This window comes from Silurus meridionalis, chromosome 2, assembly GCF_014805685.1.
Source record: "Silurus meridionalis isolate SWU-2019-XX chromosome 2, ASM1480568v1, whole genome shotgun sequence".
Classification (NCBI taxonomy): domain Eukaryota; kingdom Metazoa; phylum Chordata; class Actinopteri; order Siluriformes; family Siluridae; genus Silurus; species Silurus meridionalis.
In genome coordinates, this window is record NC_060885.1 from 14,851,073 (window position 1) to 14,869,993 (window position 18,921).

The window sequence follows — 18,921 nt, forward strand, 5'->3', positions numbered from 1 at the left end:
ATGAGCTTTTTATCCTGTAATTCATGCTCTCTGTAATTTTGACATTTTGGGTTGGGTTTAAATGTAGACTAAAGTCGCCAGCACCAGTGAAATGACAGAGAGAGTTAGAGAGAGCTGAAATGAGATATACAAACACTATTGCGCTTTTGTAATGCTATAAAAATATGACTATTTAATTGTAAACATAAATAGAATTTAGACAAATGTAACTATAATATTAAATATATTATTATTTTCCAAGTAAATGTTTATAAACATTTGATGCAGTATTGTTTTACTTGCTCTGTACATTCCTCAGCAGGAATGGTGCAGATGTAACTAAACCTATTAAGTTAAATCTGTGTCTCTACCAATTGCAGGCTTCTATAAGAAACATCTGTCCTTTACAGTTCTCATTACTCTTATATACACACACACACACACACACACACACACACACACACACACACATGCACTCACAGCCTCTCCACTTCAGCCTACTTTGCATTAAGAAAAGCATTCGCATGCACATTTACTCACTTAGGGCACTGCACTTTTTACCAAGCTTGATTTTTACTTTACTTATTACACAAGAAACTCACTGTTGACATTTAAAAACAACATCTAAAAAGCACAAAGCAGTGATGGCATTATAGCTGATGGTGAGGCAAATGCTTAAATGAAATTTTGAAGATAGGGTTCTTCACTGTCTCAGAACAAGAATATTCTTATCAAGTCCAGGATGTGTCTTGTGCAGGTGTGAGAGCCAGTGAAGAGCTGGATATCATGGAACATACAACATTGAAATAAACATGGAACATGAATACGATTACAAATAATTTTTTTGTTTGATATTGATGTAATGATATGTAATGACAATGATAAGGCTCATCTAAATTTTATATTGTTTTAATATAAATATTACATATTGGAATCAATGCTAAGGTGTTTCTATGATTTACTGATATACAGACCAATAGAATTGGACCAGTAGCCAGTAAAACAAATCCTGCTCACAAAAGCCTGTTGTTTTCTCTTTATCATTACCAGGCATACACAATTGTATTGTCTGTATTTGTGATTCGAATGAGTGCATATTTCCTTGCCTTAATAATGAAAAAGAATGGGAGTCAGGTGTGTCTAAGTCTCAGGTGCTGTGAACTGCATTTATGTTGCAGCAGGCCTGAGCACTGAGGTGTATGTGCAGGATTCAGCTATCACAGGGATTACATGGATAAGACTACAAAGAAGTGTCGCTATGTTTTCTGCCTGGGCTGAGTCGTGCTGTTTACAATTTTGCAGTAATGCTGCGCTGAGTCACAAGTTTATCAGAAAGGTCACGATAAAAATGTTTTTTTTTTGTGGGGTTTTTTGTATTGTAAATTTTTTTTCTTTTCCCTCACACATCAATATCCATTTTTCTGGCTCTTGGTCTCTCTCTCCCCTTGTGCTTGTGTGAAATGAATTCTCAGAAGTTGACTCGACAGGACACTAAAAACTATAATGTGGTCATTTTGTTCACTTGCACTCTTCTAGATGAGGAAGGATAAAAGTTTAACATGCCTTTTATGTGGTTTCAAGAAATGGTATAATGTAAAGTTAAATGTAAAGTTAAATGTGATCATTTAAAGGTTACTGTCTCTCTCTTTCATGCTGTCTGTTTAATGGCACAAACCCACTTGCAGGTTTTCCACTTTTGAATCTTAATACTTTATTAGGTGAAGGGTGGATAGTGACTGACATCAAATCTGAGTTGGGAAACCGTTACATTTTCATGACATTATTTGAAGTAATAAATGTTAATTACTGCCAAATTTTATTCTATAAATCTTTTGAGGTTACTTGCTTACTTGGTAGCTGGAGGGTGAGCATGGGTGCATGCAAACTGATAAACTTTATAAAGACTTGGATGCATTTATAAATGATTCTTAAATAAAACTACCAAATAAGTGCATTGTTACATTTCTATATAGTTCTATATATTTCCATAATTGCAATACCCAGTAATATCTGTAGTAATTCCCAAGCAAAAGTAGAGAGAGAGAGAGAGAGAGAGAGCAGTAAACAATTACTGTAAAATATCTGGCAGAGAGAGAGATAGAAATAGAGAAATGCATAATGTTTGGATTAGGGACAGAGACAGAAAGTGTTTTAGCCACTTGTGCTAGTCTTTTACAGCACTTCCTCCGTCCAGCTTTGTCTGTGAACAAGTGTTGGTCAAACAGGCCATTGTTTGTGGTCAGTCACTCGACACACCACAAAGAGTCTGGCCTGGACAAAGAGCTGAGTGTGTGTGAGCTGTACTGGGTCGGCTGAATGATACTGCTCCAGAGAATACTGATGCACGTCAGAAGCACACACATACATAAACACACGTGCACAATCACACAAGTGAAAACAAAATACAAATGGACACTACACAGCTCAAATGATCCGTGAACATGCATATGCATATGCAAAGGCAAACACACACACACACACACACACACACACACACACACACACACACACTGCACATACCCAAAAATGGGGCAGTGTGGCAGATCCCAGGAGTTTCGCAAATACGGAGGCCACCAACACGTTCTATCATTAGTTTTTACGGAGCATAGCTGTAAAAGAAAATACTGACAGCGGGAACGGTGGGAATATGAGTCATGCTCTAAATATAGAAAAAACACCACGAGAACCATCGATTTTGTCTGTTTTACCCATTTTGTTATGTACTTCATGCATTCCAACCGGCTGTTTTGAAAATGAAGTCTGTTTAAGAGTTTGCATATGTGTCTAACACCAATAGATGCAGATGCTCTTTAAAGCATTAACTACTGATAAAATAGTAAAATGATTTTACATGACATTGTCCTTCCTCACCCTGCACTCACTAATCCTGTTACTGAATTGTTCCATTACCTCAATAACTATTATCGTTGAGTGCTGTTGAATCTTAACACAACCGTCAAGGACGAAACAAAAGGAGTCTCTGTCTGTGAGTGACAGCTGGGTTCGGCATAGGAAGACTCACCACCAAAACGGCACACTAAATACCAACTGTCCAAATGTCCTGGACTCTTATGCATGTGTGTGTGGGTTTTGAATAGGTGTGTACATGTGTCCGTCGCTTTTGTTGAGTGTGTGTGTGTATTTATAAAGGGGAACAGAGGGGGCTGGTGTGTGAGGTGGGAGGCAGATGAACAATGGCTGAATCTACATGTCATGGATACAGGGCTGCCCAAGCTGTTTTAATCTGGCATCCATCTTAGTCTGCCGCAACTATCGATCCAGACAGCGAAAGCAGCAACGTACCACGCTTTCTTAGCGAGTCCAACTGAAGATGCGGCTCCAAATATACACACACTCAATTTCTGTGTCACTCACATTCGCAGAAAAATTTATCAACATCAAGTCAAACACACACACATGCACAAACACAGAACTGGCATTTGCTAAAACTCGTTTTACAATTGTTGTTAGACAATAGTGATTTCTATCAAATATTCCATGCGTATTTGTAGAATTAAATGCTGTTTATTTGTTATGATATAGCATGTTCAAGCTTAATAATTTTTTTTTATTAAAAATATAAAAAATATATATATATATTTGGGACAACTGATCTATTTTGCAGTTGGAAATCCTGTTTTTCTTGTAAAGTACAGGATCTGAGAGTGGGGAGTAGGGCTGCAGGGGTGCAAGAGAGAGAGGGAGGGTGTCTCACAGCATATTTCCTTCCTCCAAGTCTCTTGTTTCACCATGGGTACCGGTCGCTCCTTGCCAAGCCATCATTGCACTGTAACACAGCCTCCCTTTTCGTCAAGAGCGTTTTAGCATGCCTTTATCTAAATGTCGTTAAATGTGTGTGTGTGTGTGTGTGTGTGTGTGTGTGTGAGAAAGATGTAGATGGATTAGTGAGTCCTTTGAGGATGTGGTTTTGCCATGGCTCTGTGCTGTAACATCGCTCTGACATTTCCTCGTGTTAAACCTGGCAGCAAGCATTGTGGGCTTGCTTGTGTGTGTGTGTGTGTGTGTGTGAGGAAGAGAGAGAGTGAGAGAGAGAGAAAGGAAGAGAGAGCAAGAAAGAGAGTGAAACTGGCTATGTGTGTGCCAGCGCCTGCAGGCCGGTCCAGAGTGTGTCACCAGCTGCCTTAGACTCCCAGCCTGTCCACGCTAACCCGCATTCGCTGCAAATTGGAGGGCTTTTTAATTAACTGAGGAATCTGCAAATTAGAGCAAGCCCGCTCTGCGACTTCCCATAAATGCTTAAAAGTGTCAAGCCACAGATTATCATTACGCCGAACAAACTCCTGGAGCCAGCAGCCACTATGAGACAAAAATAGCATGGAGATCTCTCTCTCTCTCTCTCTCTCTCTCTCTCTCTCTCTCTCTTTATTTCAGTGTGTGTCTCCCAGTCTTTCTCTTTCTTTCTTTTTTGTCACTCTTTCTGCCATGCATATTGAGCAGCTGGGAGGCTGTCGGTCGCCGTTCAGATTTTACTGCTCACACATCTTAAAAGCAGAGCTCTCAAATTCTGAAATGGCACAAAGAATGCTCTTTTGAGAGAAATAAAATGGAGGAGGTCAACCTCTTTGGCATGCCGTTGCCTTTTATTCCCTCTTGTAAAATAAGGGTCTAATTGCAGATTATTGGAGTACCTGTCCAATGTGGCTTATCGGACTCCTGTCATTAGGACAGATTATAGCAGTTTTGTCAGCTGAGCAGAAGCTGGATGTGAGAATGCCAGGCAGCATCCCAGCATGCTACGAGCTGGTGTCTGCGAGAGTCGTGCCAGTCGGCAGTGTCGCTGCCTGCACAAAGCTATCAATTATTGCGGCAATTATTTGTCTAGTTGGATACTCAAAATGTCATGTGAAAAAGATGATTACACATTCTGCCGGGCCTTGCCATGTGTAATCAAATGAAGCAAGCCCTTGTTAAACATGGTGCAGCAGTAAGCCGTCCTTCAGCTGCGTCTCAGCCAATGGCCAGAGAAGCTGCAGCTTTCATACTACAGCATCCAACACACACATGCACACACAGACACACAGACTCTTTTACACTTAAAAATGTTGTAAAAGTGCAGTTTTCAGTAAACTGTGATCTATTTCCATCCTGATGGAGACATAAATTCCCAACCATTAGGATAAATACAACATGCCCTCCTGCCATTAGCTACATGCACAAGGTTTTGAATAAATAATGAAAATAGGCAAATTGCTTTATTGATTATAAAACTTTATGCATATTGATAATTGATATTGCTAACAATGCGAGTAATTAAGAAGCAATTGAATAAATGAATCAAGATGGTATGTGAAAAGGAACGGACTGTCCCTTAACTGCTAACTAAAACCTGCCATCACAATTTCATTGATGCAAAATTGTGTAAAATAGCCTTTGCATAATAATAGAAAAAATGTATACTAGGTTAAACATTTGCAGGTGGCAGCAATTAACTGTAATTTCTGCAGATTGTAATGATCCATAATTTACCGTCCATTGCTGGCCTTCACATCAACCCCCTGATATAAAGTCGTGCGCAGCCTTGATTTGGCATGGAGCTTTCAGCTGTTGGTCTTTAGTTCGATTGTCAGGAGGCAGTCGTGGGTGGCAGAATCGTTTGAGCTGCACTGTGTTGTTTTTTCCCTTTGCTCAATGCCACCCCTCACTCTGTCTATCTAGATGGTCCTTCAAGTTTGCATCAGATATTTTTGATTGCTTTTCCTAGGAACCCTATGTCGATAAAAATGACACTGACACATGTTTAGGTTAATGACATTTTTAGGGCCAAGTCAGTTCTATACCCTGAGCAATTATACAGTATATGTTGATTTAGAAAATATGTGATCCCAAATATATACAAAATATAACTCAGTTTACTATAGCCATTTAATATAGTTATTTTAGTGTATTTTCTCTGTGCATGCAGAGTGTGAGTGCTTGTGTGTATGTTCCTCTGCGGAAAAAGCGGTCCAGGATTTGGACAAAATCATGACAGCACAAAAGAGTACGGGAGTGTCTGGAAGAGGCTGTATGCCACTGTGCCGAGCCTTCCTGAACCGCCCTCATTTGTGTGCATTAACAGGATTATCCCACAAGCCCTCGGTGGCTCCGGCCTGCCTCCCTTCCACACTGCGGGCTCGCCTTGTTACATGCTTTGCTGGCTATTGAAGACTTCAGAGAAACCCCCTCTGAGGAAAACAAAGGAAGAGATGAAAGAGGGTGCACTGCCTGTTCAGCTCCATTCTACACTCTCTCTCTCTCTCTCTCTCTCTCTCTCTCTCTCTCTCTCTCTCCCCATCTACTGTTCTTTCGAATCACACTCTCTCATTCCCTCTCCGGGGATGGGGAGAAAACTGTGTATGATAGCAGTTTAAAGACCTCTGGTTTCGGAGGAGAATTCAGCCCGGTTCTTATGTCCATTTTTTCTCTTTGTTGTTGGGCTTGTGTTTTTCCTATTATGTGTAAGACCTTTTTCTGACTATCTGACCCTGTACTTTTGGAATCAGGAGTGGTACTTCAGTAGTGTTAATTTGCAGTGTACAAGCTATTACCTGTTGATCAAATATACAATAATTTACTGTATGTAATTAAACTAAGCAGACCTTTTTGTCTGTAGGCATGTAGACAAACTAAACCTCTGCTTGCTTCCACTGGAGCTGTAAATGGTGTTTGCATTACATAATATATTTATTTGGACAACTATATATTTAAAATGCAAACGACAAAAACCTTGTGTCTGTATGGAAAAAATTGACTCATTATTTTAAACAAATCAAGGACAAATACATTTTTGAATTAACTGCAGTCTTTGGTGTGTATCTGTTCTGAAATTTTAAAAGACTCAATAACTGTTCATGATTTCATTTAAACATAAAAATATTTTGGTTTAGTCTACATTTGAATAACAATTAAATTCTGAAGCAAATAATGCAGTAGGTCATTGCCAAAGTACGGCTGAAAAAATTATAGTTTTAAACATTTTCTCTTTTTAAACAATCACAACTGTTTCCCATTTCAGTGTGTGTGCCTGAACAGTCTGGTGTCTATTTATGTCCTTTATGTATTTATCTTATTTCAGAAAGTTCTAATAGACTGTAAACATATGTCACAAATATGTTGAATATGAAGTATAATTCCTACGAATGACTTGGAAAGGCACTTACATGGTTCCACTTTAGTTTACAGGCTGTGCTAAGCCATTAATGCTCTGTTATTCTTACTTTCTCTAGTTCCTCACTAACCTTCAATAGAACTACTACTGTTGTGTTTATATATTGTGTTTGTGCCTCATGCCTGCTTATTTCTGTACATGAATGAAAGACTGCACTCAGCTGAGAAGGCGGTATTGTTTGCTTTTACAGCCCTGCTGCTGAGCAGCTGTGTGAGTAGAAATGCCTGTGCGCAGTGCAGGCGTAGGCAGGCTTGAATTCCCCACTGTGCTCTAAGACCATGATAACCCCTAGTAGAGTGTCTTCAGATGCTCTGTCCTCACTTTGTTTGGACCTTCTAAAAAGCTGGGCTCTATTGAGCCTTGGCCTGTGGTGCTGTTCGGAAGCATGTTTTTAATAAGGACAGTGTTTACTGTTATGTGATACTTTCATTAGGTGGCAAGGCGGCTGCTTTGGGGAGCGTTTGCACTGGTGGCTGTGCCGGGCCCTAAGGTCTGAGCTAGAGAGGAGGGAGACCTCATGAATGATTAAGTGTAAATCAGCAGTGCCTCTTTCTGCTCAGAAAAAGCCAGGGGGATGAGGGAGTGGGAGTATGCAGAAAGGAGCTCCATTTTTGTCCAGCTTCTTAAAGTTGTTACTTTTTTCCACACTTTCTTAAACCTGTGGACCTATAATCATTTAATGGACTACTGAAAGATTTTGCCCTGTGGACTCAAATACTTTTTTGTTTACACTTATTTTGATGTTTGTGTTGTATTATGGTGTTTAGAAATAATTATCACAACAGATTTATCTATAATTCTTCCAGTGTCTGACTGGGTGGACTAATTGCAATCTCTTTCTCTCTCTTTTTTTTATAGGTAAAGATGAGCCAAGTAGCTACACCTGTACAACCTGTAAGCAACCATTCAATAGCGCATGGTTTCTTCTGCAGCATGCCCAGAACACTCATGGCTTCCGCATCTACCTGGAGAGTGAACGTGGGAGTCCTCTTACACCACGTGTTGGTGCCCCTTCTGGGATGGGTGCTGATCATGCCTCCCAACCTCCTTTACATGGCATTCACCTGCCTGAAGGCAGCCCCTTCAACTTGCTTCGAATTCCCAACTCTGGACGTGATGGTCCCCCTCTCCGGGAGGGGCGTTTTCCGCCTACCCCTCCACTCTTTAGTCCACCACCCCGCCATCACCTGGACCCCCATCGCATGGAACATCTGAGCCCAGAGGAGTTAGCCCTAGCCACACACCACCCGAGTGCCTTTGACAGGGTGCTGCGCCTAAACCCCATGCCCCTGGACCCCCCTGCTATGGACTTTTCTCGCAGGCTCAGAGAGCTGGCTGGCAACACCTCAGGGTCAACTCCCCCCCTCTCACCCAACCGGCCAAGCCCCATGCAAAGGCTTCTGCAACCATTCCAATCAGGAGCCAAGCCACCTTTCCTGTCCACCCCTCCCCTTCCATCCATGCAGTCCCCCTCTGGCTCCCAATCTACTCCAACGCCACTGCCCAACACACCTATGAAGAGCAAGGCCTGCGAATTCTGTGGTAAAACCTTCAAGTTCCAGAGTAATCTTATTGTGCACCGACGCAGCCACACAGGCGAGAAACCCTATAAGTGCCACCTCTGTGACCATGCCTGTACCCAGGCCAGCAAACTGAAACGGCACATGAAGACACACATGCAGAAAACCTCACCCACAACAGTCAAATCTGATGATGGCCTCTCCACAGCAAGTTCCCCTGAACCTGGGACCAGTGAATTAGTGGGGAGTGCCAGTAATGCTCTTAAGTCTGTGGTAGCCAAGTTCAAAAGTGAGAATGACCGTCTGATTCCAGAGAATGGAGATGAAGAGGAGGAGGAGGAAGAAGAAGAGGAGGAGGAGGAAGAAGAAGAGGAGGAGGAGGAAGGAGAGGAAGAAGAGGAGCTGGAACGAGAAGGGACTCGTAACAACTTCCATTTTGGGTTGAACCTAGAAGCCACAAGACACCATGAAAACAATGGTGGGCGCCTAGGTGTGGCTGAGGATGGAATCCCACGCTCTTTACCAGAGGTGATGCAGGGCATGGGCCTAGCAGCCAGCATGCAGCACTACAGTGAGGCCTTCCATCAACATAAGCGAGGGGTGCTAAACTCTGACAGCAATGCACACAGAGATATCTGTGATGAAGACTCAGCAATGGAGTCAGATCGTGTGCAGGAAGGCTCCACTATCAATGGCAGGGGCTCTTCACCTAGTGAGTCAGCCTCTGTGGGCCTGTCCAAGAAGCTTCTGTTGGGCAGCCCTAGTTCCCTCAGCCCTCTTTCCAAACGCATCAAGCTGGAGAAGGACTTTGACCTTCCCACACCAACCATCCCTAACACTGAGAATGTTTATTCCCAGTGGCTGGCTGGCTATGCTGCCTCACGCCAGCTGAAGGACCCCTTTTTGAATTTTGGGGATTCCAGACAATCGCCTTTTGCCTCATCTTCAGAGCACTCCTCAGAGAATGGCAGCCTGCGCTTCTCTACACCCCCGGGAGAACTTGACGGTGGTGTCTCTGGCCGCAGTGGTACAGGTAGTGGTGGAAGCACGCCACACCTTGGCCCTGGTAGACCTAGCTCAAAAGATGGCAGACGTAGTGATACTTGTGAATACTGTGGCAAAGTGTTTAAAAACTGCAGTAATCTAACAGTGCATCGGCGTAGTCACACAGGCGAGCGACCCTACAAGTGTGAACTCTGCAACTACGCCTGTGCTCAAAGCAGCAAGCTCACACGGCACATGAAAACACATGGGCAAGTGGGAAAGGACGTTTACAAATGTGAAATTTGTCAGATGCCTTTCAGTGTGTATAGCACCCTGGAGAAACACATGAAAAAATGGCACAGTGATCGCGCATTGAATAATGAAATTAAAACTGAATAGTGATGGTGAGTGGAGGCACACTTGCAGCAAACCTCCTCAAGTCCCACCCTTGTAGATTTTCCCTGTTTGGCTAGTCCTGTGGAAGCTAAGACAACGTGCTTGGCACCACCAGCACATCCTTCTTCATTTACCGTTGAATGCATGTTCTGTATCGGGGCAATACTATTGCATTGACGCAAACTTCGAGCCTTTCTCTTGTGCAATAATTTACATGTTGTGTATTTTTTCTTTTTCTTTCCCTTTTTGATAATTAGACAGCATGCATGATATGTTTTGGCTATTTAAAAAAAAAAGAATTGTCCCTGGCTGGTTAGTTGTTGAGTAAATGTGTTGCTGTTTTCTTGTTCTGTTTTTTATTCAAAAAATTAGAAGAGAAAAAAAGCAACCATGCTGCATACATTCTGTAAAACATATCATGTACAGTTTTGTGTTGTAACATGGAGGACAACCGTTTATTGTTTAACCCTCTTCGGAGGAGCTGGGAATCGCACTTAAACTAATCTTTCAAAAAGATATTCTGTCCACATAGGGTTAAAATATTAATTGGCCCCTATTATGGAACATAAAGTATTGACAGCCTTTGAATTTCTTTAAAAAAAAACAAGGAGTCATCAAAATTTGAATTTGTACTATCATTTGGTAAAACAAACAAAAAGAGTGCCTTGGATCTTGAACTGCATTGGTTAATCTTCTTAACTTCTCTAAGCTTGGAATCTCAGCCAGATATTGGAAATGGATTTATTTGATTCACTTGAGGTTCTTGCATCAAGTACCTGACTTTGACACTGTCTACATGGAAATGATGATAATCAAAAAGCTAAAAGCTAATTTGTAGTTAATCATCAATTGCTACCTATAACACATGCACTCTTCAATTATAGTATTTTTTATTATACATGGTACGTCCAATATTGTGTTAGATTGAACCATGTTTACTCTCCAGTTAAGGGTACTGTCCTCGGTGGTACAGGTTTTTAATCCACAGTCATAAGCTCCCTCATAGTTTGTGAAGGTTCTGTTCTCAGTAGCAAGCAGTCTAAAGCGTGTATCGGGTTGTATGAACATCCACTGCATAGGTACACTTTGCAGACTATGTCATGCAGTGTTTTTAACAAATCATTTTGAAGAATAATTTCATCTGATGATTAACTATGAATTGCTTACAGGTATGAATCATGGTCCCCAAACGATTTTCTGTAACACTGGCTGGAGTACTTATGCCTGTGTTTCTTCAATTAAAAAGAGGGGAGATGGAAGATGATCAAGACACAACTTTTGTGTGAAATATATGTTTGGGAGGACTTTTTTTTTTTTTTTTTTTTTTTTTGTCGGTAATTTAAACATCTGCCCACTTTTGACAACCATGTTTTCAGTCTTTAGATAGCACTTGACACTCTGCCTCTTCAGTCTGTGTCTGACGCTCTGATTAGTGGTATAGTGGTTGAGTATAAATTATGACTGCTTGCATAGACAGTAAAGTGCACTGTTAAAGTTTCCCAGTTTACAGGTATTAACATGAGGGAAAACTACTTTTAAGTTCAGAAAAATGTGTCATTGTTGAACATAAAGCCAACTCTTTACCCAGTCCAGCACCACCTTAAATAAAGTCCAACTCCAATATAAAGTACGAGCTTCGGGGCATAAACCTCCTATCAAACAACGGACTATGGAAACTTGCTGCTTTCACTGCAAGAAGATTTTTTTGTACAAAAACATTTTTTTAAGAATATGAATATAAAGCATTTTTAAAAAATTAGCAAATCATTTTTTTAGGGAACCTGTATTTAATTTTGATGTTGTTTCTCTTTCCTCTTTGTCTTGGTGGTGTTCAAGAATTGATCACAATATATATAGAATGGGAAAAAAAATCTGTGATTTTCTGTTTATTTCCTTTTTTTTCCTCCACCGTGGCTCTTCATAGCTCTTCAGGTCAAACATAACTTGCATTGGGGAAAGGTTTAAGATTATATATAAATATATAATAGAGAACTTAAATATAGGAAAATGCACACTCATGGTCAATTCCTATGCTAAAACACATTTATGACCTACTTTCTTCTGTATTTCTAGAATGGTATTTGAATTAAATGTTCACCTAGTGTAGGCACTATAGTATTTATATTGAGGCTTGTATTTTTAACTGTTGCTTGTTCTCTCAAAAGGTATTATTGTACCTTTTTTGGTAGTGGAAAAAACAACAAGCTGCCACGGTATATTTTTTTAATTTGGCAGGATAATATAGTACGAATTATTTGTATGTTTAAAAATTACATAAAAATCAATAAAAAACCTAAAGTATGTGGCATTGTATAAAGGAGGCCATCTAATGGTTTCCCCGAGGAGTCTTTTGAGAATGTCCACACTAGCTAAAACAGGTGGTTGTACATATCTTTTTTCGGTTCTTTTTTTAGACTCTCCTCTTCTGCTGCCATTCTGTATGCAGTAATGCAAGCTGATGTTGGGTTCTTCTGTAGTGTGCTTCTCTGTCTTCTCACCTGAATACATTCCAGTATCATAAAGAGAACAAATGTCATATGCAGTAAATTATCCGTACAGAAATAAACATCATTTAAATAAATGAATAAAAAATTAATCAATGTTTTGCAGGTTTTGTTTCATTGCCAAATACTATGGTGCTTTATATTTAGATTGGGATGACTTTCGTATGCAAAGCATATTTAAAAATGAAAATGGAACTAATGGAAAAGCCCGCTTGAGTTCATACTTTTTTGTAAATGGCAATGCGAAATATTTTGTTATCAGCCTTTTCTATTCCTGTTCTGAAAGCTGTTGTTGTAACTTGAACTTGAACTTTATCTTTTACAATGGGAGTCACTATTTATTATTACATAAATGCTCTGTTCAAAACAGAGACATGGAATGGATCTTTTTTGTTGTTTATTTTCTTTGATAATTTTTTGTTATTATTGTTTTCTTTTAAAAAATGACCAAAGGTCATTTACAACTTATGCTTTTTTTGTTGTATTTGTTTCTGGTCTATGTTGAGTTTTATTGGAGAAACCACTGTCTGTGTTTTCCAGCAGTTGTCTGCATTATCCTGTTCACACACCCATTTTGTCCCTTTATTGAAACCAATTAATAAAAAAAAATCAAAGTATTACATTGCTTTATTTTTGTAGTACTGACATGAATAAATGAATCAGACAAAACACAAATACACAACAAAGAGATCGATAGATAGACCGATAGACTGATAGATAGACACTCATATATAAAGAGCAGTTTAATTAGTCTCTAATTAATCTCTCAGTGGAGCCACCAGTCTATATATACAAAATATATATATTAAAAAATATATATAATATATAAAAATATATAATATATTAAAAAATCCAATTAAGAGGCCACTGTGTTCTAAATAACAACATTTGATGATTGGAAATAAAGTTAATGTCTATTATTATTCAGTAATCATTTTTTTACTTTACCTCAAAAAAAAAACCACTTTAATTAAATCAGACTCGAACATGGAATGAATAAAATTCTACTCAATACAGTTCCACTTGTACTTAGGTTCAGTTGTGTTCTGCTATGTGGGTGAGACCTGAGCCTCATCTCTTGCCAATCAGCACTATTTTTATTCCTCCAGCTAGCAGCTCTATCCATTTTTACCTTTTTACACAGATATGAAAGTGCAGGCGAATGAAACAAAACAGTGACATTTTCCTCTATTTGAAATAATTTAGCAGGCTCAAAAACTCTTGAGTCACCAACAGTCTCTCATGCTGTTTACTAGGATTCAATATTGTGTTTATGTGAGAAGCTGAGCACATTTGTCACTGTTAAAAAAATAACCCCATATCCCCAGAAAATGAGCTCAGTTTTTTCTCAGTATTTTATAGTATAGAATTCTCCAGTCACTTGGAAAAAAAAATGAATGCTGTGGGTTGAGGTTTATTTTTTGTATGTCTGTGTAGAATTGCCCCAGAGGTGTAGTTATAGGAAAAATAAAAATCAGAAGTCATCCTGGATAACCCTCTTTATGGTTTGCAGGAAGTTATTTTCTCCTGGCTTTGCCCAATACTGGATTAGACTGCTGACATAAAATGAACTTTATTTATTGTTGCCTTTTATTGTGTACAGTTTGTGGTACCAACTACACATTAATGCTCTATTACAAGGGCCTGGAAAATGATCATGCTTCATTTCCAGCATTGCAGTTGCATTTCTGGGTTTGTTCAAATTATTCTGAGGTGTAAGAAGGTGCACAAGGCCAATGCACAAAGTAAATGCATCTTAATGGACACTGGCCGCTAAGTTAAAGTTATAAAAATATATTTGCTTTGCTGGACATTTACAGCACAGTGAGTGAAATTGGCATTAATCATTCATTACCAATAGCTCACTCTTTTATGAATCCTATAAATCTGAATATCTAGGTTAGTAGGATTATAGCCATGAATTTCCAAACCTGTCTTACTGAAGACCAGATGGAGCAAAGGAATATGAGGCAGCAGTCTCATTGGTCACATGCTATTTGTAATAATTACACTAAAGAAATAAATAACAGCCTTGATTGCCACTATCACATTGCTTATTAATTTAAGCAAATAACTTACTAAGTGAGGAGTCTTAAGCACTTGTTGTCTGCTGTGTGCTTGATTAGTGTTGTGTAAATAAAGATTTCACAGATTTCACTCATTACATTTTTGGTACAGCAAGTTAATCCTCATAAATTAAACAAGTATGCATCCCTCCAAACCTAATGAAAAATATATTTATACAGCATGCCTGAAGTCTTCAGAATTCACATTCTATTTAGTTAATTTCTTTTGACCTCCTACATTCTGCCAAAAACACTTGGGAGCATTAAAGTTATAGTATTGTCAATCATTTTCATGTTGTATTAATTCAAACAAATACAGCAACAACTTTTGAATATTTTCTCCATATCTACACCAAGAATACCTTGTTTGGGACAGCACATCTAAATGTGCGGGTTGGATGATGAAGATCCACACCATTTTTTATCTGTTTACATAGAATGGGTTGTCAGAAAGTACAGTTTTTCCCTTTGAGATTGAAATGCAAGGAAAATCTATTAAAATAAAACATTGCTAACTTAAAGAAATATATATTTTTGTCACATTTATTGTGGGTTCACTTTAAAATTAATATTTTGATTAGTGGATATACATATAAAACATTTATAACAATTTACCAACTAAAAGATTTATAAAAAAAAAAATAGCTTTTCTACTCACAGACTAGATTAGACACTATTCAGTCAAGTGTTGTTTCAACCTTGTACAAATAAGCATTTGAGATAACATCGTGTTCTCCACCATCTACTTTACTCCACTACCCGTAACTTTTTTTCTGTGTATTGTCAATGTAGTCTCAAGGAGCCCATAGAGATGGACACCTGCATTGTGAATGGGGGTCGATCAGTGCCTCTGCAACTTTGGCCCCTACTCCATTCTCATTAAAGGAGGAATCATTCACTTCACTGTTCTGTTTTTCCCCTCAAGTGCAGGACAATAGATAGATAGTTAGAAGCAGCCATGTGTGCGCCATGATTAGATTTGTGTGGGATAATTAATCACAAATGGTGCAAAGGAGGGAAACATGCACAAGGCAGCAGCATAGTTTGAATATGAGTGCTTTAATAAGCTAAGTGATTGATCCCAGGTGAACACTTTGTTGTGGAGATTGCAATGCCCTTTAGGTTTGAATAAACAGATTCTGAAGCACGTACACACTCACTCACACACACACACACACACACACACACACACACACACACACACACACACACACACACACACTTTCATAAAGAGTATTTTAGTATTTTTTTAAATAGAAAACTGATTTCTGCATGAGTAACTTACACACACATACTCATTTACTCTCTCCTGTCTTTTTCTCACTCGCTGCACTTGGACACACTTCTTGCAGGTTGAACTTGGGTTATCAGTTATCTGGGGTTGAAGTTCATTATCTTATCAGAGTTTTATAGTATTGTATGGTCATTTCTGTGGCCTTTACGATAAACTCACACCAACCCTCCATTCTCTCTGTCTTTCACATCATTTAGTGTGACAGAATAATAACTAGCCTTGCTTTAGTCCAGGCTGTTTACAGAGGTGAAGAGTCTAAAGTCTATAGATAGACAAGGAAGCTGGAATGCAAGGTGTGGACAACTGAGATAAAGTTCAGACTATGGAGATTGTAGGGCAAGGGAGGTGTGTGTGTGTGTGTGTGTGTGTGTGTGTGTGTGTGTGTGTGTGTGTTTGGCGAAGATTGGGGGAAGGGGTACTGCCCTGGTTTATAGTTTAAAGGTCAGAGAGTCAAAACTGTTGCTTGAGAAGACAGTGATCTCATTTCTTTGCTCAGTCCTCTGTACTTCAACCAGCTGTTGGTGGAAGATACATGATGAAACATTCTATTCTAGGTAGTTAAAAAAATCTAAGTTTTTTGGGGATGTGTAGTTCTGATTCTGATACTCGTTATATACCCACACACTGGCTGGAATGTTTTCTTCTATGATTGTAGAAATGATTGTTTTGTGGTTGTGATATTGTAGAAGTTCTCACTAATGGACATCCTTACACACACTCTCACATTCTCTGCTAAGCCTGTCTGTGGCCACTGCTAACACGTGTCGCTCCTGCTCAGCTGAGGAAAGGACATGGGGCAGCCCGGGTTAATTGCTGCTGCGGAGCCGAACCGGCAGGGTCACCTTCACTATGGAAAAGTAGAGAAAAAACAGGTAATCATAGAGGACAGCTAAAGTTGAACCACAGAGGTTTTTCAGCCCAGTTGATAATGGCTGCAGGGGGGAGAGGGAGAGGAGCAGCATGGCCACGTCTCAGCTAGGGAATGCAGGCTGCATGTTATGTCTAGTATACACACTGTTTTGTGTTAAGGTGACCCCCATGCACTTTGTCTGCAGCCTCAGACTGTTTTGGCACTTGCTCTCCAGTGTATGCACACACAAAACACAGACACACACACACACACACACACACACACACACACACACACACGCACAGAGAAATATGCACATATGAAAGAATACACTAGAAATGTGCCGCAAGCATTTTTCTTGTCCTGTAACAAATTTCAAAAGGGCATTGCATCTTTATTTTACAACTTCAAGGTCTTTCCCTCTCTGTCCTTTTCTCCTCCACCCTCAGTCCCTCTTCTCCATCTCACTCAACACCCTCTCTGTCTCTCTAAGGCTAAAGACAGTCAGGGTTAGAGGTCAGTGGTTGCAGGGTTGCAGATTAAGTTTCACATGACTGAACACCTTTTCTGGTGCGGCCCTCTAGAAAGGAAGTGTCTGATGGAACTTGCATGTCTGAGTCTGGGGGAAGGATTATGGAGCTCCACCCCCTAAGTATCCCTGCACCCCTTCAAATAAGCCCCTATCCCACACAGACAGCCCCCACCTAGCATGTTTGCTCATCCAAGGGACATGTTTTCAACTCAGCACGCTACATGATCAAGTTGAACCCCAGCCTCTCTTTTCCTTTCATGCATTACAATATGTCTGGCTCAACATAGGCTTTTGAAAGAAAGAGAGGCCTCACTAAAGTTTGTGTTTATTGAGCCAGTTTGGACCTTATCATTGTTACACTCCTGAACTCCTGAAAATGGAATATTTAAAAAGCCACATATTGGTTTTAAATGTGAGTAAAATGTTTTTTTATATATATATATATCTGTATATAAACATTTTACTCACATTAAAAACTTTTTAAATATTCCATTATCAGGAGTTCAGGAGTGTATATATATATATATATATATATATATATATATATATATATATATATATATATATATATATATATATATATATATATATATATAAGGGTTTTTTTTTACCTTTTATTTTATGCCTTACATGAGTCAAAATATAGATGGCAGATAATTTTGCTTTCTTTTTATTTATAGATGCTAAACATTGTGGAATTGCGTTGAGGGTTTAGTAGTTACACCATACTTATTTTTATTTATGATACAGTATATGCAATGTTTAGTGACACATTCTATTTTATGTTTAAATGTTTAGCTATTTAAATAAAGATTTGTTAAAGAAAACATAAAAGCAAAAGTACTGTGGAATACTTTAAAAGTGCAGGAGGGTGACCTTGACCAAAGATGATTGTGGTGGGGAAACCAAGAGGCTTTTTGTTTGTATAAAAAAAAAAGAAAAAAAAAAGAAAAAAAAAGAAAAACCTGATATGATCTGTGCAAAAAATACGCACCAAAGCGTGTTAAGCAGTTGCTCTGCAGACAAACTCACCTCTTGTTCGATTAATAAAATTCAAAATTTTCATAACCCTGACTCAGAGAAGTTTTATTTTTTACTTTTTTGAAAGACTTCAGACTTCAGAAAACTTTACTAAATTCATAAAGGTTTAAGTAAAATTGCATATGACAGCTAAAAAATTTAGTTTAAACATGTTGTGTAATATTGAACTATCATGGCCAGATCAATTCAACCTCAATACTTTCCTCTTCCACATTTTCAGTGCCTGCCATTGCTGTGGATTGCTGGCCCATAACATTAAATAACATTTTGCTCAGTGTTTTCTGGGGTGTTGTCTGTGTGTGTGTTTGTGTATCTGTGTGTATGTGTGTGCACACGTTGCATATGTGTATAAGAAGCGTAACATAGCCAAGGTCAGGCAAGCACTGACCAGCCAAAAATTGCTGTTTGACAGGTGAGGAATATTCATCATACTAAGGAGCCCTTTTCTTACACACACACACACACACACACACACACACACACACACACACACACACACACACACACACACACACACACATATTCTGTGTATATGTATACATGCACACAAAGAACCATCACTCAGGCTTGATCTGCTTTATGTGCTT

The 18,921-nt window shown here is 39.1% G+C and overlaps 1 protein-coding gene across 2 annotated transcripts in view; it reads left to right on the top strand.

The window, feature by feature from the left end:
• Positions 1–13,168, top strand: part of bcl11aa (BAF chromatin remodeling complex subunit BCL11A a) — a 44,793-nt gene extending 31,625 nt beyond the window's left edge. For both annotated transcript variants that reach the window (XM_046875141.1, XM_046875149.1), the window contains exon 3: positions 8,006–13,168. In XM_046875141.1, coding sequence (XP_046731097.1) covers positions 8,006–10,050 — 2,045 coding nt within the window. In that variant the 3' untranslated portion in view covers positions 10,051–13,168. The remainder of the gene's footprint in view (positions 1–8,005) is intronic.
• Positions 13,169–18,921: the final 5,753 nt, after the last annotated feature.